The sequence below is a fragment of the Trifolium pratense genome, linkage group LG4 (assembly GCF_020283565.1).
Source record: "Trifolium pratense cultivar HEN17-A07 linkage group LG4, ARS_RC_1.1, whole genome shotgun sequence".
NCBI lineage: Eukaryota > Viridiplantae > Streptophyta > Magnoliopsida > Fabales > Fabaceae > Trifolium > Trifolium pratense.
This window is the reverse complement of record NC_060062.1, coordinates 30046919-30074649: the sequence shown is the minus strand read 5'-3', so window position 1 is coordinate 30074649 and position 27731 is coordinate 30046919. Positions and strand designations below refer to the sequence as shown.

General features: G+C 31.6%; 4 protein-coding genes across 5 annotated transcripts; 1 reads left to right on the top strand and 3 right to left on the bottom strand.

Moving 5' to 3' along the window:
• Positions 1 to 1884: 1884 nt before the first annotated feature.
• Positions 1885 to 3421, bottom strand: LOC123881835 (probable ubiquitin-like-specific protease 2B). The gene is made up of 5 exons (XM_045930576.1): positions 3404 to 3421; positions 3215 to 3308; positions 3010 to 3103; positions 2740 to 2859; positions 1885 to 2533 (listed from the first exon to the last, which is right to left on the bottom strand). The coding sequence occupies exons 1-5, from the start codon at positions 3417 to 3419 to the stop codon at positions 2063 to 2065; spliced, it is 795 nt and encodes a 264-aa protein (XP_045786532.1). The 5' UTR covers positions 3420 to 3421; the 3' UTR covers positions 1885 to 2062.
• A 2098-nt stretch (positions 3422 to 5519) lies between these two features.
• Positions 5520 to 6664, top strand: LOC123881834. Its single transcript, XM_045930575.1, has 4 exons — positions 5520 to 5616; positions 5745 to 6122; positions 6267 to 6349; positions 6566 to 6664. Exons 1-4 carry the CDS (start codon positions 5563 to 5565, stop codon positions 6630 to 6632), a joined length of 582 nt encoding a protein of 193 aa, XP_045786531.1. The 5' UTR covers positions 5520 to 5562; the 3' UTR covers positions 6633 to 6664.
• Positions 6665 to 6988: 324 nt separating this feature from the next.
• On the bottom strand, positions 6989 to 9364 carry LOC123922448 (ubiquitin-like-specific protease 1D). The gene is made up of 6 exons (XM_045975162.1): positions 8926 to 9364; positions 8695 to 8774; positions 8454 to 8578; positions 7849 to 7971; positions 7323 to 7496; positions 6989 to 7226 (listed from the first exon to the last, which is right to left on the bottom strand). Exons 1-6 carry the CDS (start codon positions 9197 to 9199, stop codon positions 6989 to 6991), a joined length of 1014 nt encoding a protein of 337 aa, XP_045831118.1. The 5' UTR covers positions 9200 to 9364.
• A 1376-nt stretch (positions 9365 to 10740) lies between these two features.
• On the bottom strand, positions 10741 to 18024 carry LOC123881833 (phosphoinositide phospholipase C 1-like). 2 transcript variants are annotated; one of them, XM_045930573.1, is made up of 9 exons: positions 17613 to 18024; positions 16868 to 17064; positions 15396 to 15537; positions 14894 to 15100; positions 13063 to 13295; positions 12480 to 12597; positions 11821 to 11967; positions 11618 to 11704; positions 10741 to 11165 (listed from the first exon to the last, which is right to left on the bottom strand). In XM_045930573.1, exons 1-9 carry the CDS (start codon positions 17964 to 17966, stop codon positions 10866 to 10868), a joined length of 1785 nt encoding a protein of 594 aa, XP_045786529.1. In that variant the 5' UTR covers positions 17967 to 18024; the 3' UTR covers positions 10741 to 10865. The 2 variants fall into 2 exon arrangements, with proteins under 2 accessions (XP_045786529.1, XP_045786530.1); XM_045930574.1 differs by having other exon boundaries at positions 15396 to 15531; positions 17613 to 18023.
• Between the last annotated feature and the right edge of the window lie 9707 nt (positions 18025 to 27731).

Here is a 27731-nt window from a genome sequence, read left to right as displayed (position 1 = left end):
TATCTCTTATGATAAACAAAAAATGATTTTATAAAATTGATTTGTTTTTAAGGATAAAACTTTACATTAATAAATATAGGATAATTACATATGAATAAAAGGTAAACAGACAATAAACTGCACCACTAACCCTTTTCAAATGACAAAATTAATTCTCTTAAAAACAACTATTAATTTAAAACTAATTTTTTTCATAGGATGGCTAAAATTAAGAACACCACTAAAATGATATCTTCAATCAGAACACAATGTCTCATAAAAACCACAACACATTGCTGAACATATTGAGTAGTATAGGCCTATTGCCATGACCAATTTTAAATTCAAAATCATATCAAAGGTCTTGGCCAATAGACTTGCACAAATCATGCCTTCTATTATTTCCAATGAGCAAAGAGGCTTTATACAAGGCAGGGATATTAAGGGGGTGTATTGGATTAGGATTTTGACGGACAAATTTAACAAAAAAAGTCTTGAAGATTTTAAAAGATTTTATAGGATTGTATAGATTTTTAAGACTTTTTAAAAGACTTTTTTACAATCAGGATTTTCTAATTTGGATTTTAAAAGACTTTAATGGATTTTATAATACAGATTTTTAAGATTTCAACTGACTTTATGAATTTTTAATATTGAAAAAAACTTTCCATTCTTGGTGAAAAAGAAAAAGAAGTGAATGAAAAAAAAAATTAACGTGAAAAAACAAGTACATCTCTTCCTTTGATTCGGAGATACAGGGAAATTTTTTTTTTTTGAATGGATCATAGATTCATAATATATAAGAAAGAAAGAAAGAAAGAAAAAAAAAAAACAACAATATATTGAAAAAATTAAAATCGATCATAGATTTATAATGTATAAGAAAGAAAACAACAATGAATTGAAAAAATTAAAATCGATGGGCAATAATATATATAAACAATATTGAGTACACTTGTATGCATGTCCATTGTCATTCAAAAGAAATCACCATGAAGAAATTTGAAAGAGATTGAACGGGAATTGATGGTGAAAAGAAAATCAGAATATTGATAATGTTCTATTCTGTAGATAGGAAAAAAAAAGTCTTGAAATATTATAAAAAGTCTCATGGGTTTGGGTGAGATTGTTGGAGGAGTGTTTTGTGTGTATTTTCAACTAAAAAGTCCATCAAAATCCATTGCAAAGAAGAATCCATCAAAACCCATAGACTTTTGAATACCAATAGACATTTTAAAAGTGGTAAGAAATCTCAATTGAATACCAACAGATTTTGTTGCCCTGAAAAAAAAATCTTAATTGTCTTAATTGAATACCACAAGATTTATTTAACTTTTCTAAAAGTCTTGATTGAATACCACAAGATTTTTTTATCATAAAAAAGTCTTTTAAAATTCTATGAAATCCTAATCCAATACACCCCCTAAAGGTTGCATTTGTCGCGTTGATGATAAGGTAAAGGATCGAGGTTGTCCTATTCCTTCTAGGTCTACTCTTTGTTCTAGTCATGAAGAAACCACTGAGCATCAATTTTTTCTCTGCCCTTATACTTTAAATATTTGAAGTTGGTTTTCTAATATCATTTTTCATAGTGTCCATTTTTTACAATTAACTGATATTTGGAAGATTTGTGAAAAAGTCTTGGGCTCCTCAATGTAAGAGTCATAACAGTTTGCCTTAGTTAATATTCTCAACACAATTTGGCATTTTAGAAATCAAGCTAGATTCAATAGCTCTCATATCAATTAGCAATCTGCAGTAGCTTCAATTATCTAAACAAAAGTTTAAGTCTACTCGTTTCTAGATAAATCAATTTTTCAATTTAGAGAAACATAAATTGAATCCTTTGTTGCTATAATACATCTACAGCAGAAAAAATAGAGTGAAAAGAGAGATAATAAAAAATAGAGAAACAATGTGAAGTCTCAAATTATATTATCTATTTTTGTACATTCTGTGAGCTATATATATCTTATCAGGCTTGAAGAATGAGTGTGTTGGAGTCACAAAAACAATGTGTTTTTGCCCAACAACTAAGTAAAATCTGCTACTTGCCACTATTTACATGTTGCAAAAGCAAAACCTATATGAAGGTAAAAGAAGTCGAGATTCCATCACTTCCACAAGGAAAATGCATAAGCCGCCTCTTCTTTGCAGGTTGCTCCTCCCAAAAATCCAGTACTGGAGGAAGATGCTCCTCCCAAAAATCCAGTACTGGAAGATGCTCCTCCCAAAAATCCAGTACTGGAAGATGCTCCTCCCAAAAATCTGCTACTTGAAGATGCTCACTGGTCTCCTTAAGAACCATACTGGAAGTATTGAAAGGTGGAGCAAATTCTATTGCTTGGCCAGAATGGAAAGTTGCCTCTCCGTTGATTAAAGGACACTGACCACCAATCCTGTTGTCATTATATTCTGAGCAGAGGCAGTCATCACCATTGTTCGGGGAAAAGCCTTCATGTGAACCATGGTTTTCCATAAGTTCATATATTAACCTACGTATAAATGTTCGCTTGAGAGAAGCCTCCGCAGGTGGAAACCAGTTCGAATTGAGCTACAAAAATTCAAAATATCTTAGGTTAGATCCAAATATGCAACCATATGAATCACTAGGTATTTACTACAAATTGAAATGTTATAAGGTGAACAAAATAATTGGGATAGTCGGACTGATGCCATACATAAATTGGCGGCAATATGAAAATGATTCAGATGAAGTTTAATTTTTTTTGAAAAAAGTCAACCGTGAAAACCACTTACAAAGTTGGAGAACTTGGTTATTCTCAATGGATTGAAATTAAATGGAGCTTCATCCAGGAAGAGCTCTAGATGATGAAGTAAAAAGAGGCCACAATCATATGAGTTTTCCTGCTGTGGTACCTGTCAAGAACATTCAGTCAAAAAGATTAGTAAAAACACCATCAAATGGAGAAAATAGAAAGGTTTTCCTTGATAACTCAACTAACAATAAGCCAGAGACAAAGTGAGAAATAAATTCAGCATGCTGTGAAAATGTAAGCAAGTAAATACCTCAACTGAGAGAAAACGCATATTCAAGAATCTTGATGAGAGGTCTTCTCCACATGTATCCTTTTTCCTCTCTTTCCATTCTTCGCACAAATAACTGCCAATTTCAGATGTTGGGTCAAATTTAAGGAGTAATAAAGTAATAGTTGACAAAAATGAAACTGATCAGAGAAAGAAGAGAAGCAAATTTCGAAATGCTAAAAAATACCTTTGCACAAGGTCTTTCAGACCACTATGATATCCCTTGATAGAATCCATATGCAATATACAGGGTAGCCTAAGTGACTTTTCCGGCTCTGTTTCTGAAATATGCATACAATCTCAGAATAAATATGTATAAAAGAAAGAATTTGTCGTATATAGCCAAAATATGTATTGAACAAGCCAAAAAACTCACCATTAATATTAACCATTTCCCCAGCACTACAAGAATTTATAGTTTTTGCTGCGACTTTTTTGCAACAATTTAAGTGTTGTTGGGAAGTATAATACATTAGCAGCAATATTGTAACGAGATCGTTGCTAAAAACAACAATCACATCCTTAATTTTAGGTAGTGGGTGGTAATTTTATTTAAATTTAAAATAATTAAATACTTAAAGAAACAACTTCCTAATAATTCAATAATTTAACTCTAATTTGCTATAATTTAACTCAGTTCTCTTAGTAATTCAATATTCCATTTTTTTATAGGAATTAAATACAAAATTTGATAATTTTACAGGATAAAACTATATTAAACCCAAGAAATAATAATAATAATAATAATAATAATAATAATAATAATAATGCTTGTGCTTAAAAAAATAATAAAAGAAATGAACTTCCTCTTACGGAAAATAAATAAATAAATCAGTACTTGTTTTGTGCCATGGAGGATGTATATGATTTTTCATATAGCTCATTACGTTTACACATAAATAATATTGTGGATTAAAAAAATAAATAAATTACATACGTGCTGCAGTATTTAATATTTAATTTATCCACAATAAGTTCAAAAAAAAAACATTGAAGACAAAAAAAAAAATTATATCAATCAGGTAACCAATTCATGCCTATTAGTGCTTATAAAAAAAAAAAAATTCATGCCTATCACTAAGTAAGTAATTCATGTCTATCGTGTAAACCAAAAAAAAATTCATGCCTATCAATTAGGTAATTAATCCACCCTTTTTTTTGCATCAGACTAATCCACCGTATTAATTTATAAATCACTTTTTCTTGCTTAGTGACTCACTTAGTGGTGAGAAAATGCTGGAAGCCATGAACTTACATTGCAGTTTTCTCACTGTATAATTTTTTAGGCGCTAAATGAATTGTAAAATTTAGCGGCTGAATTTATTTTCATTCTAAGATGAAAAATCAAATGTTCCCACTAATCATATATGCTGCACTTTTTTTGGAAACTACCAATATAGGAAACCATTTCAAACCTCTACTCATTTATAAACATTCTGTCATGAATCTAAATATGCTCTGCAAACTCCACTTGCTTACACCATGGGAATCTCATAATGGAGCATCCAAATCATCAATCAAATTCAATTCATCCAAACCCTTCCAAGTGCTAATATGGATTTACTTCAAAAAGGTAGAATAATTTGACTTCTTTTTATGTTAATTTCCTTCTTTTTTTTAACCATGCTTCTTTGAGTCTATCTTAACTTCTTTTTATGTTCTTGATATAAATAAAAAGAATGTACCAAAAAAAAAATGGAAGAGGTAAAACTGCAGGTTTAGGTGTTGCAAAGAAAAAGAGGAAGAGTGCTATAGGAAAATTAGATGTTTTTATTCCGGAAGATAAAATGGTAGTCGTTGGGCCAGGAGCTTCTGATTTTGTTACTGAATTTCCACTATTACTAAGAAGCGTGCCCCTCTCAATGTTGAGAATTGGAAAGACATTTCTGAAGATGATAAAGAAAATATAGTATCAAAAGTTCTGGTAATCTTAATTTCATACACATGGTTTTTTGTTTCTTGAGTTAATAGTATTTAATAATGATTTTTATTTCCGTCATTAAATGTAGGATACTTTTGACATTGATGAATGAGAGCATAATAGTGATGTTATACTTGAAACATCAAGAAGACTCTACCGAAATCATAGGGCAAGACTTCATAGCCACTATAAAAAATTTGAAACAAATGAGCAACCTTTAGAGAACAAACCTGATGAAGTGGATGAAGATGATTGGGCATATTTGGTAAATTGTTTTTCAAGCCCTGAGTACAGGGTATTTTGGAATTAAAATATTATAGATTTACTAATTAAGATGTATAATGCAATATAAATTAAAGTTTTTTTTTTTTTGTATTATCTTAGGCAATGAGTGAAAGGAACAAATCAAACAAAGCAAAACAAGTCATCAATCATATATGTGGACGAAAATCTTTTCAAGCTATTAGCTATGATGCGGTAATAATATATTAAAAGATGACAATTTATTACTAATTTTCTATTATATTATAATGTATTAATATAATGTTTTGTGTTTGTATTTTTAGAGAAATCCTGAGACTGGAAAAGAGCCTAATTTTCAAGATTTATGGCAAATGACTCATATGAAGAATAGTGGAGAATGGATAGATGGAGCTAGAGAAGTTCATGTATGACTTCTTTTTTTTTTTTTGACAAACAAGTTCATGTATGACTTAATTATTATATTTATTAATAGTTTCAATGAACTTTTATTTTCAATTATGAATTATAATTTTGATTTACTTTCCTTTAATAGTTGAAGGTCCAAGAAGCAACTTCTGATATATTGCAAGACATTAATGAAGATGTTGATGAAGACCAAATTATTAATGAGGCTTTCCAATCAATTGTGGGAAAGCGAATTGGGTATTGTCGCGGTCTTGGAGTTGGAATTAAACCAACAAGAGGAAAATCTTCAGCTTTAAATCAAGAGTTAGCAAGTGAACGTAAAAAGAGACATGATATAAAAATGAAATTGAAAGAGAGGTTGAAACTCAACTTCAAGAAGAGCGTCGCAAAAGACAAGAAATGGAAACACAATTCGAAGAGACCCAAAGACAGCTTGAATAACCGCATGGAGAAGCAACTTGAGGAAAAATTGGCACATATTTTTTTTAGAAGGAATCCTTTTACTGTAAGTATGGATTAAATAGTAAAAAATAATAATAAATCAATATTTTTTTACAAGTTAATAAATCAATATTTTTTTACAAGTTAATTAGTTTAGTATTTTTAATCTTTCATTGATCTTTGTGTTTTGATTTGAACATTTATATAGGCTGGACAATTTTCTAGTGTTAGGAACAATGCAGCATACCATGATCATAGAGTTGAAAGTACTGGTAACATATGGGCACAAAGGTATTCTTATTTTCTTATTTTACTCTTTTTTTTGGGTACATTTTTTATATTACTCTTAATTTGTATTAATAAGTGCATAAGTTGAGTTCTATAATTATGTTATTTAATAATTTAATTGTTTTTGGTAGCTGACCTTTTTTTTTTAATATATTTACTTTTATACATTATTCATTGACATACTAAACTTGTAAAAAAAAATTTGGCTAAAAATTGCAGGGAAATCATGGAAGCTTCAACTACTTTACGAAGAGAGGGTCAAGATAAAGTTAGGAGATTTAATTAATATATGTTGTAATCTTATTTTACATTTTTCCTCATTTTCTTTGAAGGGAAACAAACATAACTCTTATGTAAACCAAATTTATGATATTTATTTATTTATGTTAATTAAATTTATTTATATTGTGTTCATTTTTTTTCGTTACGAAAATAATTTATATTTAAATGTCAAACTATATGGCTACAACTTATAAATAAACTCTATGACTACAACTTTTATTATGGGCAAAAGAAAAAAAAATATAATAACAAAGATTACAAATTGTTGAAAAAAATGTTATCGCAACAACTTTAGTCGTTAAGATAAGTTAGATATAACAACAATTTTTGTTGGAAAAGTTAACTTATCCCAACAAAATTTTAAAAAATGGCAACAAATAATATTGTTGCAAAAAACCAATAAACGGCAACAATATTAAATTTCGCTGCAAAACTTTTTGTAACGGAACTTATCGCAACATCCAGCAGCGACTTTTTGGTTGTTGGGGTAAAGCTCTTTTGCAACAACTTTTGACATTTCCCAACGACTTTTTTCGTTGCGAAAAATGTGTTTTCTTGTAGTGCAGGATGACAAATTACTATTAAGCTCCAGTGATATCTGCCAACATTGGCAAAATTGAATTCCAATCAGAACATCAATACAAATACAAAGTTACAAACAATACAGAGAAGTAAAAGTTTGATAGTTACTTACTTGAAGTTCACAGGTATGAAAATATAATCTTTTTCAAACAAATTTACTTTTCTTGTCCATTTACGAACGCTTCGAAACGCTGATTTTCGGTCACCAGCCAGCTTTGGATAGAAAAAACTGTTGAAAAAGTGGAAACTAGGCTTTTTCTGCTTTTGCATCTTGTTCTTTAGATATCTGCCAAAATTTGAGATTTTTGAACCAGTTAGACCGGTTTTTCACATTGTATGTCAGAATCAAGATTGATGTTTTGCTTATATTTGCAACATGTTTAACATTTTCCTTAATATAGAAAGTCCTTTTTATCATTTTCTTTATTATAAGTGAATTGCATATGGTTATGAATGCAAAATATGAATGTTCCGAGGTTCAACATAACAATATAAGAACTGAATGCAAAGAAAGAAGACAGAACAAAACTGAAAATGTTATTAAAAAGACATTCTTAACAAAGCAATGAACAAAATTGAGCAAAAATACAGGTAAAAAATGTAACTTTCAAAAGGAAAACATGTATATACAAACTTACAGAATATAAAAGTCGATTATAGTATCATTGATGTATGTAGCTGGATTTAATAGTTCAACATCTGTCTTAGTCAAGCAAACAGCGTCTGGATCTCCTTTTGGATAGACAAAAGGCTCCTGAAAACTGTTTCAGATATTAAATATAAGAATTAGTCACCATACGGCAAAAGAATCCTTTTGAACACATTTGTCTTGAAAAAAAAATTATGACTAATCCAAAAGAATCAGTAGAACCATAAAGTTATGCAAAAGATATTAAGTGGTTTCACATCCATTCTAACCATGATGAAAGAAATTTTAAAAGACCAAAAGTATTAGGGATTTATGCATAAAATTGTACACAGAATGATAAAATAGTCACTGCATTTTACTAACAGTAATGTATGTTGGAAATGTGAAATAATATCAAAAGGGACTGACGGACTCAAACACACATTTCCAACAATTAGCCAATGAAATATCTGTTAAAATCTGAAGCCAAACATTCAGAATGAACTATAGACGACATATGCCATGCAATGGCAAACAAAATCAGAAAGTACAAAGCAGAGAATAATATCAACAAAGCCAATGCTTTTGCATCAAGAACTAATAATTTGTACTTACTCGGGGTAGTAGGTTGTCGGTCTATGTAAACAAGTTGCATCTGCTGCGATATCAGACACATAACTTGGCGGAGTACTGTAATTGGCACATTCATCAGGCTCTAAATTAAAGTAAGCTAATTCAGTCTGCAAAAAGAATTGAACATAGATTAGTCCTGCAAGTAAATCCCTTTCTTAGAATGTAAACTCACAAATAGAGGTTACAATAAACTGGATTAAAACCCTAAAGGAACATAATCTACCTGATGTTGGCGATTTTCCAAAGTGGCCACATGGGTCTCCAAATCAACCACCCCATCAAAATCGTTTACGTCGAACTTGTCTACATATAAAGTTAAAGTCAGTTAGTTTAAAAAGAATGAATTTTTTTAATGGAAACCATAACATAATTGAAATTTTATTAACAACTAGTCACTAGGGTTTTTGGTTTGTTTAACATTCACTATGAATTGAAATTTGAAGCAATGTCTTACCGAGAAACTCGTGCGATTGAAAACTTGCAGAGGAATTACCGAATGCATCCATGGAATCGAGAGATTCCAAAACCCTAGGAGGATTGTAATTGACACATTCATCAGCAGCCTCGTCCGATAGGAAATGTAGAAAGGGATCCATGGAATCGAGAGATTCCAAAACCCTAGGAGGAGTGTAATTGACACATTCATCAGCCTCCTCCGATAGGAAATGTAGAAAGGGATCCATGGAATCGAGAGATTCCAAAACCCTAGGAGGAAACGCGTTGATCATCGTTGTCAACAACGAAGTGAGTGGTGACTCGGCAGATGTGAATCGGAGACTCACTCAGTGACGCGGGAGCGCGAAAAGGAACAGTGTAGCAGCTTCAACGGCACTTTTTTTGTTTTTGTTTTTGTTTTTTCTTATCTTTCCACTGTACTATTACTATATATAGGGTATTTGTTGCTGGTAAAAAGATATCATATCTTTTTTTACACAAGATATCTAATCTAGTATTTAGTACCCTGGTTGGTTAATAGCGTAATAAGTAAGCTAACAAATATCTAATATTACATTTTTTTTATTAATTGAATAATTTCATTTTTTTTTAACAGAATTTAGAATTAGATTTTAATCTTTAAACTATAATTTTTTAAAATGGGTATGATTTCTGTGAAAAATAAAACAGTTACAAAAATAAGTATTACTTCAAACAAAAATAATCTAGTAATAGATTTTTTTTAATAAAATTAATTTAAAATTAGATTTTAATTTTTAAACTCTAATTATCCTGATATGGGTATGATTGTGTGAAATAAAGCAGTTAAAAACATTATAGTGAATTAGATTTTTAAACTATATTATCCTGATATGAGTATTTCTTTGTGAAACTGCCGCCTATTTATACGATTTGGAGGAAAGATCAACACACCAGGTTAAAGAAAATCAAATTTTGAATCCAACGGTCTAGATGAAAATTGGGGAAACCAAGAGTACTCAAGTAGACTAGACACGTCCCTGTACACCTACACGCGAGTGGGAAACAAGTGCATTAACTGCGCACAAAAACATCCCCTAGTTGCCGAAAAAGGTTCACGCCGCACGACACCTGTTGCTTCGAGAAATTGTGTCAAACCAAGAGACTGTAGGTACAACGGATCGTTACGAAAACTGAACAAACAACAACAAATTTTTTTGGAAAAAAAAATCACTATGACGTCCTACTTACATACTCTTATACAATTTTTTTTTTAAGAAATGACGTCCTATCCTCAGAACATCCGTCTTGCTCAAGTAAATGGCAAAAAATTCAAAATACCTTAGGTCACTCTCTCACTCATTCTCCTAAAAAAAGTAAATTTTAGTACAGATTATCTTGCTAAATTGATATCGACGAACAATTATAAACTTATTATTTTAGAGATTCCCAGAAGACTTGAAGATCATTTTCGTTTCTTATGTCTTAATTAAGGATTATCTTTTTTTTTTCTTTGCCAATATAGAAAAAACACATTTTAATTTAATTTAATTTAGAATATGTAGTATCTCACATAAACATACATGGGACGCAAAAATGGGTAATTGGGCAGCAAAACAAACATAGGCCAAACCCAGTAATAACATATTGAGCACACATTGATGAGAGCATCTTAGGGTTTTATTTTTTGTCTATGCATGAAGTGACAATTACACCATTGAATTTCATGCACACAACTATGAGGTCTCGAATTTGAATCCAGGTGATTGCGACAACTTAACAATATCGATATATTATCGTAACTAGGACTTATGAGTTATGGATATCTTAGAAAATATTTGACAAGCCATTACGATTCATGAATGTACATTACACATTGATAAATTTTACTCATTATACATTTTAATTTGTGTTAATGTCCTTAATAATAACCACAACAAATACAACTAGCATCACAACAGAGAATTGTATGCAGCAACACTAGTGATTAGAAAATCTAAATTGGATTAGAAGCCTAACATACTTGTAAGGTTCACCTTTACGGTCACATAAACGAACAGCGCGAATTCCTTCTTTAAGTTCAGAAACAGGTAAACATGTTTGTCCAGCAAAATCATGTTGTCCAGAAAAGTCACGTTCAATAACTTTAATGTGTAATATGGCTAATTCTGGACAAGTTAATGGAAATATTAATTCTTCATTCCAAATTGGGACCCACTCATCTTCAATTGTCCTTGTTATTTTAGTGTCTGTGTCAACTGGGACACCATGAATACCAACCTGAAATTATACATGTTTTTTTTTTTTTAGCTTTGTCTTACTCATTTTTATTAATTTGTGTAGACCAATGACATTTTTGTTTTTGTTTTTTTTTTATTGAAATTGAAAGAAGAAAAAAAAAGGGCAAATAAATAAAAAGTTTTCATATTGTACCAAAAAAAAAAACAAAGTTTTCACAATTAGGCATATTGATGTGGCCTTTATTTCAAATGTGTAACATTATTTGACATGAAGACAAAGTAGATAAATTCACATGACTATTTTTTGTTTAGGGAAACAAAATACTCTCACCATTTCAAAATATAAACAAAAACGAGTCCAATAAATTTGATGCATTTGATTAAAAATTGAAACCAAATATATTATTTTTGTTGAACAATTTTTACTTATATTTTTGGATTAAGCGAATATTATTGTTTTTTGAACCTGTAATGATCAAAAGTATAATTTACCTGTACACGAAAATCAGGTGGAGAATAAAAATCAAAGTGTGTTTGTCCAAATTCTGATTGCCACCCCTCACCCATGTATACTACAACCTGTTTTTTCATTCATCATATTTAAATTAGAATAATTAGCTCAAATATGGGAGATATAATTTTTGTAGTTTCAATTTGAAATATGAATTTTAAATAGCAATATTAATTCCATTTACCTGCAAAGTTTTTAGGATTGATCTGTTGTTTATTTTAGGATCATAGATCTTATTATTGTTCAATAAGAAGTCAGGTTTCTTAACATACCCACAACCACCATTGGCTTTGAACATTCCTTCCATATACCAAAGATAATGTCCATGTCCCTTTAAGGTACAAAATTTGCAAGTAAATAAATAATGATGATATCTACATAAACTTTTTTATTTCTAAATAATCAAAATTAGACATCAAGTTCAAGTTGCATAGCAAATGAAGGCAATACTTCAATGTGGATTTTGAGTTATTAATTAAACTAAAAATGATCTCATACAAGATTATAAGAATGTAAAGAACAAATGGAAGAAAATTTGCAGCTATATTGTTATTATGAAAATACTTTTATATTGTTTGTAGACGAAGTGTTATTATGAAAACACCGCAGATCCCAAATTCGGTTCAGTTTATAATATCAACATTGTCAGTTGAGCTATGACTTATGGAATGAAAATAGATAAATAGAGGATGCAAGTTTAGTTATTATAAATGTTTTGATATTATTTTTGATTATGTTATATTCATATATAAGTTGATCCATATTCAAATAATATGTTTATCGGAGTGATCACATTTTTGCCATGTCTCCCAATTGTAAAATAGATGAAAAGCAAAGTCTAACCTGCATATTAAATGCTACCATTTGAGCTCCATGCATCCATCCATTCATAGGATCATAATTGGAGGAGTCTACTCGTGAACCCTTTGGATATATTCTAAGTAAATTCCTTTGGGTGAATCTAAATCATTGAATGAAATCATATATCCTATGTTGTAATAAAGTGAGACTTACTCTATCCCTTTAGAATATGGGGGTATTCATCCATCAACTAATGAGAACAAACCACATAAATAAATTTACATGTGGTATCTACAACTAACTTGTAACCAACTTTTATTTCACATTACTTGTTCTCATTTGTTAATGGTAAATACCCCAAATTATAAAGGGGTAGTTTTAAAAAAGGGCATAACAATTAAAGATAGGATAAACAAATAGAGCAACACGCCAAGTCAGAGTAAAAATTATAGCCAAACGATTCTCGCATATATTAATATTACTAATATACGAGACATCATAGATCATTCAATTAAGATCGGATAGTCCAAAATCAAACATGATGTCCCTAAATGCATGCATAAATAATGAAGGTTGATGACTTTAATTTTGAGAAAGTCTAGACCAAAAAGATATTCGAAATCACCTGACAATATCAGTTCCACGAGTTTTGGCAATTTCTTCAAGAACTTGCTCACTCAAGCTAAGACGCCTAACTTGATCATGTTCCATCAACCAATGTTCTACATTACCTTTTGGCTTCCCAGCATGAATAGAAATCAAATTTCTATATCCAAGTGTCTCATCCTCTTCACTCTCATCATCGGGGCCGTCCCAATACGTTCGGAGGTTTTGGGCTACTCGATTAATATAGAGGACCTTTAAAAGTAAAATAAATTTTAAAAAATTAATATATCTTTTTTGAAATGTAAATAACATTTTTTTTTTACAGAGCAATGAAAATAACATTAGTAACATAAAAAAAATAGTCATATTTTAAACATTGGTAACATAAAATTGTAATAAAATTAGTAGTTGTTCCAATGGTTATTCATTGAGACATTCATACTTGTTCACCGTTGTGGGTTCAATTCCCTCCCACATCATATTTATTACTACTAAAATAAGGTCAGGTGATTGCCAAAACTTGATGTCTTAAAACATTAGATAATTCACGAAATTAAGCATTTTCCGTCTTAAAATATTCATATACGAGTTTTAGCAATTATTTTGAATATAAACTTGTAGTAAATTTGAATATCCAATCCAAAAAGACATTTGAATATCCAATCTATATTCATATACGAGTTTTGGCAATTATTTCTATCTATTAAAATACTAATATGTTCACCACTGAACCAATCGATATATACTTGATATAATTTTCCAATAAATGATACTTGATCAATGTTTCGATGATGCACCTAAATGCTTTTTTTTTTAAACCCTCAAAATGTTGAGCCCCGGGACTAGGGGTGTACATGGATTGGGCAAATCCGGTCAAACCCACCAAGTCCAACCTAAAAAAGTGGGTTGAATCGGGCAATTGAGTGGATATGAATTTCAAAAGTGGAAAACCCATAAAAAAAATCGGGTTCCGGGTAAAACCGGACCCAACCCAAAAAACCCACTGACCCACTAGTGCTATGTTTTTTTGAAATATTTTTTATAAAAATACTAAAGGTTTTGTCATTTAATCGTTAAATATTTTTATAGTGAAAGTAAGTTATACTTTTTAAAAAAATAAAAAGATTGAATAATTTTTATAAACAAATATGATAATTCATCGCACTATTTTAAAAAAAAAAAAATTGAATAATTTTTATAAATAAATATGATAATTTATTGCACTATTTATAATAGTGAAATAAAGTTACGATATTTTTCAAGAAAATACAATGAGTGAGTTATTTTAACTTAGTTTATGGAAAAATATGATGATTCTTCATTTAGATTTTTTTTTGGGTACATCTTCATTTAGATATTTAATATTAAAAAAATAGAAAAATAATTTGGGTAACCCACGACCCAACCCAACCCAATCCAACTCGGAAATTAATGGATTTACCCAACCCGGCCAAATGTTGTAACGAGTGGTCATTTTACTTGACCCAATCCGGAATACCCTATGTAGTTCGGATTTTGATTTTGGCCAAACCCAAATCGGCCCACGTACACCCCACCTAGGACTACATGCCTGCTTAAATGATACTTGATCAATGTTTATGATTCATTCTAATTAATTCCAATGAAAATAAGGTAATGATAATGAAGCTATTTAGAAACTTAGCTGATTTAGCCATAAGCCCATAAGATAATAAGTATTTTTATGAATTTTCATTCGTATATTATAGTTTTTTTAAAAAAGAGAGACTCAAGGAAAAATAAATCAAAAAATTGTTTTAAAATCTCTAAATTATTTAATATAATCAGTAATAGACAAGTCCATAAGCATACCGAAATCTAATTATTTTCACCTTTTCATTTACTCTAGATTTATCATCTTTGTCCTCAAGCCACTCAACTTCTTCCGCTGGTATTCTTTGTCCTTGAATTTCAGGAGACTCCGGTGGTTTAGTTGAAATCAAAATTTTCTCCTTCAACGATTCTGGTGAAGGAAAATTCTTCATTTGATGTGAATAACTCGGCCGAAACAACATACCCCCAAATATATCATCCACCATCTGCATTCAAAAATGTTAAATTTCGAACGGTGAAATAATAAACCTAAATTGTCCGTGATCAATAACTGAACGTAATCACACAGTTAGAGTCTTAGATAGATCGTGATCGTTCAATCAATATCAGACATTCTAAATTGCAAATTCATTAATTATTTTTTTACAAAATCAAAATCTACTTAAAATTTAAATAATTTAATCTCGATCAAACGATTAAGATCTTCCAAATATTTCGTAATTGTGTGCACAATTAGGGTTATGATATAGTGGCCTAATTAATGCAAGGAGTTGTACAAACTTTGGCCACTTTGCGTTGAAGAGGTGGAGTTATATGGTCTTCAAAAGTTATTATAACAGGATACTTAGAGGCCTCAAATGCATTGTCCCTAATGGCATTCAAACAATCTCTTAGTTTCACTGAAGAAGTCAGAGTCCTACAACTCAAAAAAAAAAAAAAAGTCAATTAGTTTGATTTATTGGCACAATAAATTAACAAAGTACACATGTATATTTAGTAAAAAATAAATAAATACACATGTACATTAAGTCAATAAAAATAAATAAATACATTTTGTCAAAACTCAAAAAGAACCCACTTGAGTTGGTCTAGTGGTGTTGGCTTGGGTCCTTGAAGTATGCTCCTCTCAAGGTCTCAGGTTCGATTTTCGCTGGTGCCAATTTCGGTGGGCTAATCCATACAAAGCAAAAAAAACTCTGGTTTTAAATGGGTCCCCGCAAGTGGACGGTGAGATTAGTCTCTTTGGATTAGTCGGTCATAATCGGATAATAAGTTTTTTTAAAAAAACATTTTATCAAAAAGAAAATGTAAGAATTAGGATCTATTACTTTAGCATGATCTAAATTGTTACCGTGATTCAGATACTAATTTATATTTTTTCTTTCTAAAGGACTACAAATTAATATTCTTTTGAGACCTAATTAATTTCTGCAAATTTTCTTAAGGATTGAAATGAAATTTTTCTTTTCTTTTTTTCTAGTGGCAATGTGTTAAAAAAAAATTCTAGCGGCAATGTGTTAAAAAAAAATTCTAGCGGCGAAGCTTACATAGTACATATACTAAATGTTGAGAAACGAAGAATTTTTGGATCAAAAACACGTCTACAAATATAAAATTTTCACTCTTTCATTTTATACATCTAGTCATATTAATTTTATACATCTAGTCATATTTTTTGTTTTGATACATTACATCTAGGCACTATTTGGTAAGTCCAATAAGCTAGCTTATAGCTTATTGAACTAGCTTATAAGCTTGTTTGAAAAAAATATAAAGTGTTTGGTAACGAGCTTCTCTAACTAGCTTATAGCGTTTTTTCAGATGCTATTTCAAGTAGCGTATGAGCTTATAGCTTATAGCTTTTTCATTTTATTCCATATTTACCCTCATTAATTTTATTTATTTATTTTTTAAAAATTATAATAACTACCCACTAACACTTACCAAAAAAAAAAACTACCCACTAACCATATATTTTTATGTCATTTTATATTTACAACAGCTAAATTTGCCAAACACTTTAATTTTATTCTACTAGCTTTTCAGCTACCAGCCATCAGCTATCAGCTATAAGTTAGCTTTTCAGCTATAAGCTAGCTTATCAGCTATCAGCTAGCTTATAGCTTATTTTTACCAAAGAGAGTCCTAATCATATATTATATTACCTTGTTATGTTAAAAAATCTGTGTAATTCACCACATAATAATTTTTTTAAAGAGATAATATGTTATATTGAAAACTAAATTTCATACCCTCCATGACGAACTTCTACATCATCTTCTCTAGAATTTGGCCATAAATCTAACTCAATTACTCTAACTCCTTTTTTAAGAGCCTTTATTATTGGGGCAGTACTGCTTTCACTGCTCAATTGATTTCCAGTTAAGTAGGAATTGTGTCCTGTGTACAAAAAATAATGTGCCAATGGAGCATTCATATCTTGATGCACCTGAAATACAAAACAGACCAAAAATTAAACAATCCATTCAGAAAACTTTTACAAAGTCAGTAATTTTACACATTCACCAAGTTAACACATCGATGACCGTTTGATCAAAATGAGACAAGAAGTCAAGTTCCAATTTTAATATTTTAGTTTTTTTTTTGACATTTGGATTGACGACGATAGACAATCTGAATTCAAGGATTTTGTGGAGCCAAAAGATATATTGAACATTTTATTTTTATACCAATTTGGATTCGTGGCAGCAGTCACAAGAAATCCACATTCACATATTTCAAACATCAGTGATGACCGTTTGATCAAATATTGGACGGTCTAAAAAATAAACACTTTAATTTGATGATTTAAAATATTGAGCCTGAATCTGGACCATATTATCCCAATCAAATTGCCACCAAAATCTCAAATACGTGAATGCTTAGAATTTCGAGTGCAGGTGAGCTAGATCCATTCGTTTGTTATATCATGCGTTGTTATAGGATTTGGATCCTCTACGTTTACAATACGATGTTTAGTTCCCTTAAAAGAATTACCTGATCATTAAGGGGACCATTAAGGTCACCAAAGAGATAGCGAAAAAAGGCATCAAAATGAAGACCTCTCCTTTGAAATATATTGAGATGCCTTAAACTGTGGAAAACTGCTTGAGCATGTCTTAAAGTAGCATCATCACTCTCTTCTCCTTGAAAATGAACTAAAAAGTTGTACAATTCATCTATGTTCATGGTACCATTTTGTGTATACCTATAAAAAATATTGTTGATTTCCTCTGGTGGTTCAGCTACCTTAAGCTTAAACATTCTATTGAAACAAAAGCATACTTTGAAATGTTGTTTAAATGATTGTTTCCTTGAGGCTTGTTGTTTAAAACCAAATTTGGTTGCCATAATTGTTTTGTGTTTGATTGATGATGTCTCTTGAGGAGGATGGTAAGAAATGTTAAAGATGTTGTTGGCCTTTTAAAATTATTTTCATGAGTTACTTGGTGCCAAAGTAAGAATTTATACTATTACTATGTTCATAAGGAAGGTGAATAAAAAACTGAAAGTTAAGAAAGTTAATTGGTTTTGTTAACTTTTATATGTAAAGAAGAAAGAGATTGCTTGAGTTTGTGTTGTGCTTTTTTGTATATGTTGTAGTTTAATGAGGAATAACTTAGGTAATTGATTTCAAGAGGCTTTATTCTGTCCCTCAAATGACAGTCTTTAATGAGTCTTTAAAGTTATAAATTGTGAGCTTTCCTTAGGGCGAGTCGTTTGAAAGAACCTGAATTCGATTCCTAGTAAGAATAATTGTTGACCAAATTGTACTTTACTTCGCGGCAGAACTCTAGATTACCGGCGCCCATTCCCTTGAAAATCTAAAGGTTAATACAAAAAAAATGTTATAAATTGTGTCTTTAACAAGTTCCATTGTTGGAGAAGATTGATGTGGAGGCAACTTGAATGTTTGCTAAAGTAACTCATCCTTAACCACATATTGTGTAAGTTGCGGTTCACTTGAGCTCTCCAAAGTAGAGTAAAAAATGAACGAGTTATTTAAAATAATATAGTATGTGGGGAGCTCAAGTAAACCACTATGATGGATTGAAGAAGTGTTCTCTTAATGGTTCGATTCAGGATGAAAATCGAACCGTTACAATAGTTTGGTAAAATTGAACCAAACTGTTAATGCTTCTTCAACTATGAATTACTAATCGAACGGTCGGTAGCAATTACTATGTCAAATGTGCTTCCTCTAATTTGTCCCATAGAAGAAAGGAACATGGGAAAATATTCAAGTTAACGTTAGGAATATTCACTATTCAGTGTGATATGCTAGTAAAGCTAAGTATAAGAAAAGCATTCATTATATTCAGTGGATAAAGGCATTAGATTCCATGAACAACAAGTCCTATACATAATTGATAATACCCCAAAACAAATTAACAGCAATTTCCAGTTTTCCATGACTTGGTGTAGGTTCCATTTGGAAATGCAGATAAAGAAAATCTCAGAACACAGATACATTCCTAGATGTTTGATTGAATTAATTAACTTCTAACAAATTTTATAAAATAAATTAAGTATTTAACTTTTAACTCATGATAAACACCTTAAAGAAGAAAAAAATTATTTCAACTTATTACTTATGAGAGAAACAATTATTCAAAAACTTATGACAGAAACTATTAATTAGAATATATATTTTTTTGGTTTTAACTCTCCGATTCGAGGGCAAGGCCCCCCGGTACCAGAGTTCGGCCTCGAGATAAGTAAAGTCTGACCAAGAATTGTTCCCACCAGAATATTCATGGTTATTGCAAGATCATTTTAAATTTTTCTGGTTTCTACGATAATGAAAAGATATAGTAAAATCATATTATGTAGTGACTCATGTACACATAAAGTAGAAATCATATGCTTCAAATTTCCTTTAGCATCCATTTTTTGTTGAGTACTTAATTTTAAGCAGTCCTTGAAATTGTAGTAGTGGTTAACAGCTTCATCATCAGTATATATGAATATATGCTATACATCAAATTATCTGATCAATCTATATGGTTAGTTTTATGCAGCACTTTGTCTAGAAACCATAAACACAAATGATGACTAATAGAATTTCAAGAACATCTTAAAATTATTTCTATAAATGATAAGAAAATTAATGAAAATGTTTCATTTGTGTCAATTTGGTTGTGGTCATTGTTCAAATGGAGATCATATTTAAATTGTCTCACCAACTCAGACATCAAGCAAAGTCATCAATAATCTTATAACTTTAATAACCTAAAGAAAGCTTGAAATCTCCGTTGGATAAATTTCCATCAAACGATATCTACCAAAATACCCTGTCCATAAGTAGTGAATTCTACGTTTAAAATCTTGAATATTTTATGGTAGGAGGGTGTTTTTCCCTCAAATATCTCATTTTTATAACGTCCGCTACTTATGTAGAGGATTCTCATGTAGCGGACATTATAAAAATGAAAAAACTTCATGTTAGGGGTTTTTTTTTTCTTCTCAAATTTCACATTTTTATAACGTCCGCTACTTAAGTAGAGAACTGGTAAAAAAATTGAATTTCATGTAGGGTGTTTTTTCCTCAAAATTTCTCATTTTTATAATGTCTGCTACGACGCTACTTAAGTAGCAAAAGGGTAAAACTGGAAACTCGTAGGGCGCACGAGAAACTTAAAACTGGAAACTCGTAGGGCGCACGAGAAACTGGTAGGGTGACAAAATTTAATCTCTCTACTATTTCATAGTGGCCATATCTACAATCACTAGCCCTGCAGCACATATTTTTACTATTTCATTGTGGCCATTATTGTCCTTAATAATCAATTATGCAATTTTATATGATTGGGAAGCTAGCTCCTCGTATGACTTTGTTTGAAGGTCGGTGTCAAGGAATGGCATGGTCCTCGAGAGAAAGAAAGCCAAAGGAGCGAACGAAAAGCATACCACCACACCACTAGTTGATTAGCAGCCACCGCAAGGCCTGCTACTTTCTGGGCAGAGGAAATGCCAAACTCGAAAAACAATTCATTTGACTTAGGTTCACTCCATTCGTAGACTCTATCAACCCTAGAATGGGCAGACTTACAAGCACTGGTCTGGAACTCTTCACGTGGCTCGGTAAGTGTAACCTTCTGGAATGCAAGGCATATCTAGCTCTCACTGAACTATATGATACTAGTTGGTATCATCACATGAAGGCTATAGCAAAAACTCTTATTTGTCATCAACAACATACGACCAGAGCTTCTACTTATTCAACAGCTCTTACTGTAACAGAATTTAAAACACCTATAAGTGGATCAGTGCTTCTTTCTTACCTAAGCAGTGCCCTTAATTCAGGGTTTCAAGGATCGGTATCGAGATAGCAGCTCGAGGAATCCCTGATTAGCTTGCCTTTTCTTTCATTTCAGGTATGAAACAAATAGCAGTCTCGGTCTATAAGTAGAAAGGCTCAAGGAAATGCGAAGTATAGAGAGTATAAGATAAGATCTAGACTCACAAATACCAATGAGCGGGATTAGCTACCAAGCGAGGGAGCTTCAGGAGACCGATACATGATAGGTAGGTGGGTGAGAAATCAAGAGAAGTGACAAATGATACTCTTAATGAATTTGTCCATTTTCATGCTTTTGAATGGGCAAGAGCCAGCCCATTCTTAAAGCATTCAAGGTAAATAAATGCCCATGGCAGCTCTTAAAAAGATAGGAGAGGAGTGCGAGTCAGTCGAGAAGCAACTCGCTTATAAGTTAAAAAAGTTTCCATTTTTATAAAGGGCGATTTCCAAGTTTCAAGGAAGAATGGATTAGCCTCTAATATCCTAATCCACTAGAAAGAGAGTTACCAGATACGAATACAAATACAGTTGGAGATCAATAACCCAAAAGCTTTAAGAAAGCTATTGTAAGGTCAGATTACATGAAGAACACTAGTCAGTCTTCTTCATAAGTTCTCTTCCCATCAGGCAGGATAGGGCGAGCCATCTCCGGCATGGCAGCTTAGTTATCCTCATCAAGCCACTTACTTGATGTCAACTGGTAGACAGTTCTCTTCCCCAGATCAATGAAGAAGGGAGAAGTCAGTTGATTCTTCCAAAGAACCGGAAGCGAAGCACTATGCTGGGATGGGGGGACGGGAAAAGAAACGGCTCCGAAGAAAGAAATGGAGATTCTTGACAAATAGAAAAGGGCACAATGAATATACAGTATGATGAATAGAATAACACACAAAAATATTGTAAGATTCAGAATAGTCCTGAAACCCGTACCTACCACTGATTTGAAAGTGCTACATTTAGTATATGCCTAGTAGTGTCCAGCATGAACTCCACTGATGTGAACAAAAACACTGCAAATAGAATTGTAGTTGGTGCTTCCTGATAGAATTAAATATATGAACATATTGATTCTAAAAATCAAAATACCCAAACTAGCTAATATAGCTCATGATGACAGTTCAAAATCAGAAATATAAATTTGGGTTATGAAAACTAAATGTATGTAAAGTAAACCTACTTCCTCCCCCCCACTTTGCTTATCCACTCCAGCTAAATGAATTTAAAAATGAAAAGCAACACACTGTAGATTAACTAAAATGGTACATAATCATAGCCACTATGTGGTTTTAATAGGTCCAAAGATAGTAACTATTTCATCAGCAAAGATTCAGATATATATCTGCATAAATTAAATGCAGTAAGCATGTTGAATTAAGTTTCCATCCGACATTCCGATCAAGATTCAAGTATTCATTAGCAATAAAACAAACCATACACGGTCGAATCCAAACCTAGTAGATACACATGAGAAAATATATTCACGGTCGAATTCGTGCAGCAAAAATATAAACTTGACCAATTATAAAAGAACAGAACCAAAAAAACAGCAGCAAATCCCATCTATTACCCCAACATATAAACATTTCAGGCTGTTAAATTATAAGAATATGCAGCTCCAAGGGCACGAGGAGTTTACGTGCCATGGATCAAACTAAATTTTGCAGTTTAACATCATATCTACTTTCATTTTCCATTATCAAGTTCATTGGAAAATTCTTGCAGAGTGGAAACTACACAATAACAAGCTAACTAATTAGAAAAATTCTGATAAATCAATAGTATAAATCCCTTATAAGCCTGCAATAAGATTGATACTAATTTACGAGAAAAAACAGCCAATGAGCCTAAGACTGCAACAAGATTGGTACTACATAAGAATAAAAAATCATTGAATAAAAGCGGGAAGAGAACTAAAACTCAAGGTCAGGCCACACTGTGTAAGTGTACAAGCCACACCATGAAATACAGGATAATCAAAGCTCCAATACCATCTCAAATTTAGATTATCAATAATTAACTCATATCGGTGTTGCATTTATGCATCTGGGAAAAATGCCCCATGCTGAAAATATACAAAAATTTCACAAGGCAGAAAACAAAGAGAAGAAACAGTTGGTTTTAAGCCAACATCTATGGTAATCAATAACTAAATAGCCTATTACACAATCTTTAATCATGACCGTTCAAAATCAGAAATAATTTTTTTTGCATCCTACCTACCAATCATATGATAAATAACGACTAACTCGAAGATTGGACCCATTATCAGACAACTCATCCTATTTGTAGAATTGAATATATGAACATATTAGTTCTAAAATCAATACTTAAACTAACTAAACATCTCTTAATTGTGCAATGCAATCAGAAACACTATATTTGGCATGCAAAATGTAGATAAAAACTCCTCTTTCTAGGATCCCTTTATCAACACAAACAGACCCATCAAGATACAACAGAAACAAAAAAAATGAAAAGACTAATAATGACAAGAAAAACCAAACATAACCAGCCATATAAAAATAACAAAACTAAGTCTAAGCACGCGAAAGTCGAAACAACATCATCTTGTAGACTCCAGAGCAATACTGCAGATTGCCAAAGTATAATAATAGTTATTTCATCACAAAGTAAATGCAGCAAACACGTTGAATTGAGCTTTTATCAGTCAAGTTACACTTAGTAGCAAATGTTTACACAGTGGAATCAATTAGCCCAGAACAGAAAAAGTATAGAATAGAGCCAAAACTGCCAAGCCCGCAGTATTCCGACATATAAAAATGACAGGCTACAAAATTTAAGAGGAACAATGGCTGTCGTTATACCATAGATCAAACTATATTTTGCATTTTGTAACTTTCATAATTACAGTGCAAGGATGCAATGTAAAAATAATAGTAATAATAATTCATTATAATCTTAAACAGTTACGTAGAACAGAAAAATCAGTCGCTAAACCACGATTGGAGTTAAAGGAAACGGCCGCAGAACTACTTTATCCTTAACAGTAATAGATTGATTTCATGTACTTTCCAGTTTCCACAAACCAAAGGAAAATTCAAAGCTATACAATACTGTAAAGCCAAAAAAAGCAAAGTTAAGGATTACCAAATAAGCCGACAGCATTACGCATGCCCCTTCATTCAACGACTCAAATATACCATCCATCCCAATAAAATGTATTGTGAACAAAGAATTCACATTGCAATAGTATCTAATTCTAGGGTCAACATTGGCTCAAAGATACCATTTCAAAGGGGTATCTAATTCACATAATGAATATCAAATTGGACATAAGGGGTCATCGGGACTTGTCATTTAACCATCTCAGTTACATATTTTGATAAAGTATTCACACATTACAATGGTGTCAAGGCAACATTTAACCGTTTCAGAATTTATATAGCCAATAAAAGTTGTGCTTAAGGGTCACTGGTGTTGCATTTAACCAACCATGCATCCCAATTTGCATTGGCATTATGAAGAAGAATTCACATTGCAATAGCATCTAGTTCCATGGTCATTAATGACTCAAAGATACCATCTCAAAATTCACATAATGAACAAAAACTAGTCTTAAGGGAAATTTTGGACCTTCCATATCCAATTGGTATGCAAAAATTCATAGAAATAAGATAAAAGAGTTAGGCATGTATATAATGTGAAAAGCTAAATTCACCTTGAAAATAGAGTGAACACAAGTTTTTTATTTCCACCCAATGAAAAACTAAGAACACAGATACAAGTTTGATGCTACTTCAAAATAGAGTCAACGAATAAAATTGGGGAGAGAACTAAAACTCAAGGTCAGGCACTTAGGCAACGCTGCACAAGAGTATGTGACAGTGACACTAACATATCAGAAAAGAATACTTCTTCTAAAATGATGAAGCCAAACCAAAAAATGTGACACCAAAATAACACCCTGTACTGTCACTCCAAAATACCAAATTGATAAACCAATAGGACATGTAATTGAACTTTGAGCTTTTTGCATCTCCATAATATTTGCGAGCTCTTTTTTCTTTTTTACTTCATTTATAGACAACTTATCATGTGCTTACCACCCCCCCTTTCGATCAATCACCTAACCAATGGTATGAAACTAAAGAAAGACTAAAATCACTATAAAAGTAGAATTTATGACAATGGCATTAATCTCCACCTACATTGTTATAAAATTTATACCAAGCATTAACAGATGTCTCTTCAGAGACTACAATCCGTTTTATTCCAAGAAATCTTTACATTTAACAAAAAATTGTTGCCCAAAGACTAGAATGATTGGAGCTGACAATTACTTTTTATCATGAAGGCTTCTTATTAATCCAATCCCACAACAAACCTTAGAAGCAAAGTTGCTTGTGATTTCTACATTTCATCATCTTACTTAACTCATGTTGCTTTAGATCATAAAGCTCAAATTATACCATCTCAAGGTTTACATTTAGGATCACCAAGGCTTACATTTAACCATTCTAGTTATGTGATGTGTTTACGCCAAAAGAGGTTGGCGGTTGTCGATAACTATAATTTGAGTATATTTATTCCAATGAAAGAACGCTCCTTTTAGAGGAGAGTCGAGAGAGTTCATAAAGACACTCCAGAAATTAAAGGTGATTTAAGGAATTAAAATAAAACACAAGAGCAGCCGAGTAAATGAAGTAATTAGTAAGTGTGTTGAATCAAGCTTTCATTCCATATTCTGATCAAGATCCAAGTACCCTCTTAGACCAGAATATAAAATGTATATACTTGACTGAGTATAGAAGAATAAAAACAAAACAGCAGCCAAGCCATCTATTAATCCAGGATATAAAAATGACTGGCTGCAAAGTTTAGCAAGAACTATCCCTGTGATTATACCATATAAATCAAACTAATTCAGTAAATCGTATAATCTATTATTCCGGCATATAAAAATGACATACCATCAGCAGAGTAGGACCCTGTACTGTCACTCCATAGAACCATATTGATAAACCAAGAGGACACATAGTGACTGAACTTTCAGCTTTTTGCATTGATCTAGTGCCAGAAATTTAACTTCAGCATGTTCTCCATGATATGCAAGCTCATTTTTACTTGATTTCAATGTCTTAATTTTGCATTATGAATTGCATTTCATCAAGGCACATGCCATCCCAAGAATTACATTTTGAATAGATATTGAACTTGAGGGTCATGGAGGTTACACTTTACCATCTCATTTATACTTCGTGAATAAAGAATTCACATTGCAATCCAGGGCCATCAATGGCTCAAACATACCATCTAAATCCAGGGTCATCAAAGTAACTTATATCCATCACATAATTTATATAGCCAATAGAAATTGGACTTAATCGAAGCAACATTTATCCACATATTGAGGCAAGGGTCATCAAGGCAACATATAACCATCTAAGAATTTATATAGTCCAATAAAAAATGGACTTAAGGGTCATCGAAGAAAAACACAAGCATTTTTGCGCAACTTAATTCACTTGCACATAGTTATAGCTCTATATACCAAAATAAAACTTAATTTTGTATATAGATTAAATTATATCACATTATTTATGATGATGAACCCCAACTTTTCAGTTGCACAGTACTTTCTTTAGCCGCAATTATTTCTAGAGATCAAAATTTACAAATTTCAGGACTTTCCTAAAGAATTGTTTTTTGCTTTTGGAGTTAACCATTTTACCCTGCAAAGAATCATATCTCTTTGCTTTCACCGTATCATTTCATATTTTGCACTCTTTGCACTTTACCATGTAGTACTGATTAAGCAATTAGTTAGAACAAAAAAGTCAGTCACCATTCACTATTTGAGTTAAAGAAAAGTGGTATCTTAGCAGTAGTAAATCGACTTCAAGTACTTGGCCAGTTTCCACTCACACAAGGAAAGGGTGAACGGAAAATTATATGAAATTGTAAAACCAAAAAAGAGCAGAACCAAGGGATGCCAAATAAGTTGTCGCAATTATACATGCATCAGTGCACCCCAAAGAATCAAAGGCTTCTCTGCTTTCCCTTCATTCAATGATTAAAAAGAATGATTAAAAGTTTACACTATAAATGCAAGGTCCAGATGGCACAAAAATACCATCTCAAAATTCACATAACGAATATCAATTGGTCTGCGTCATCAAACCGACTTAAGGATCATCAAAGCAACTTATATCCATCACATAATTTATATAGCCTTGGGACCGATCACATTTTTCTAAAGCAGAAGATTGAATGTTCTTGTACGATAAACAAAATGAGAAAAATGGGTTTTTCCACCTGTAGAAGCGTCACTTGACCAACATTCATAGAGGTTTGTCAAGAAATTGATCATATGAAAAATCATCTTTCATAACATTGGTGTCAAATAGAGTTTTGGGACATAGCATGTTTCCTCAATTAAAGTGTTTTGTTTTTTCGTGCAGAAGATTGAACGTTTTTGAATTATCATAGAATGTAAAAAAGGGTACCTTTTTCCTATGTAGAGAAAATTGAATGTTGTTCTTCGGAGAAAAACTCGACAAGACATCTGCTTGCATTATGTTCCAATCCGTAGCACTTCTTTTCGCCAGAATTCTACGTAAGCCGTTGCTTTGTGTTTCATTATCTTGTTGTTCTTGAAGAAGAAGAAAAAGAATGAAACAATGCGTAGAATCATATCTCTTTGCTTTCACCATATCATATTTTGCACTCTTTGCACTTTACCATGTAGTACTGATTAATCAGTTAGTTAGAACAAAAAATTCAGTAACCAAACACAATTTGAGTTAAAGAAAAGTGACATAGAACTACTTTTCCCTTGGCAGTAGTAAATTGAA

Coding starts and splice junctions, on each gene's coding strand:
- LOC123881835 (XM_045930576.1), bottom strand. Junction 3,104..3,214: donor CTGAAAGACCTTGTGCAAAG/GTATTTTTTAGC, acceptor TGAAATTGGCAG/TTATTTGTGCGAAGAATGGA. Junction 2,860..3,009: donor TGCGTTTTCTCTCAGTTGAG/GTATTTACTTGC, acceptor TGTTCTTGACAG/GTACCACAGCAGGAAAACTC.
- LOC123881834 (XM_045930575.1), top strand. CDS start 5,563: ATGACTCATATGAAGAATAGTGGAGAATGGATAGATGGAGCTAGAGAA. Junction 5,617..5,744: donor ATGGAGCTAGAGAAGTTCAT/GTATGACTTCTT, acceptor TTCCTTTAATAG/TTGAAGGTCCAAGAAGCAAC. Junction 6,123..6,266: donor TTAGAAGGAATCCTTTTACT/GTAAGTATGGAT, acceptor ACATTTATATAG/GCTGGACAATTTTCTAGTGT.
- LOC123922448 (XM_045975162.1), bottom strand. CDS start 9,199: ATGATCAACGCGTTTCCTCCTAGGGTTTTGGAATCTCTCGATTCCATG. Junction 8,775..8,925: donor TCAATCGCACGAGTTTCTCG/GTAAGACATTGC, acceptor CTTTATATGTAG/ACAAGTTCGACGTAAACGAT. Junction 7,497..7,848: donor ATAATCGACTTTTATATTCT/GTAAGTTTGTAT, acceptor AAATTTTGGCAG/ATATCTAAAGAACAAGATGC.
- LOC123881833 (XM_045930573.1), bottom strand. CDS start 17,966: ATGGCAACCAAATTTGGTTTTAAACAACAAGCCTCAAGGAAACAATCA. Junction 13,296..14,893: donor AATCTAGAGTAAATGAAAAG/GTGAAAATAATT, acceptor TTACTTTTAAAG/GTCCTCTATATTAATCGAGT. Junction 11,705..11,820: donor CAATCCTAAAAACTTTGCAG/GTAAATGGAATT, acceptor ATGAAAAAACAG/GTTGTAGTATACATGGGTGA.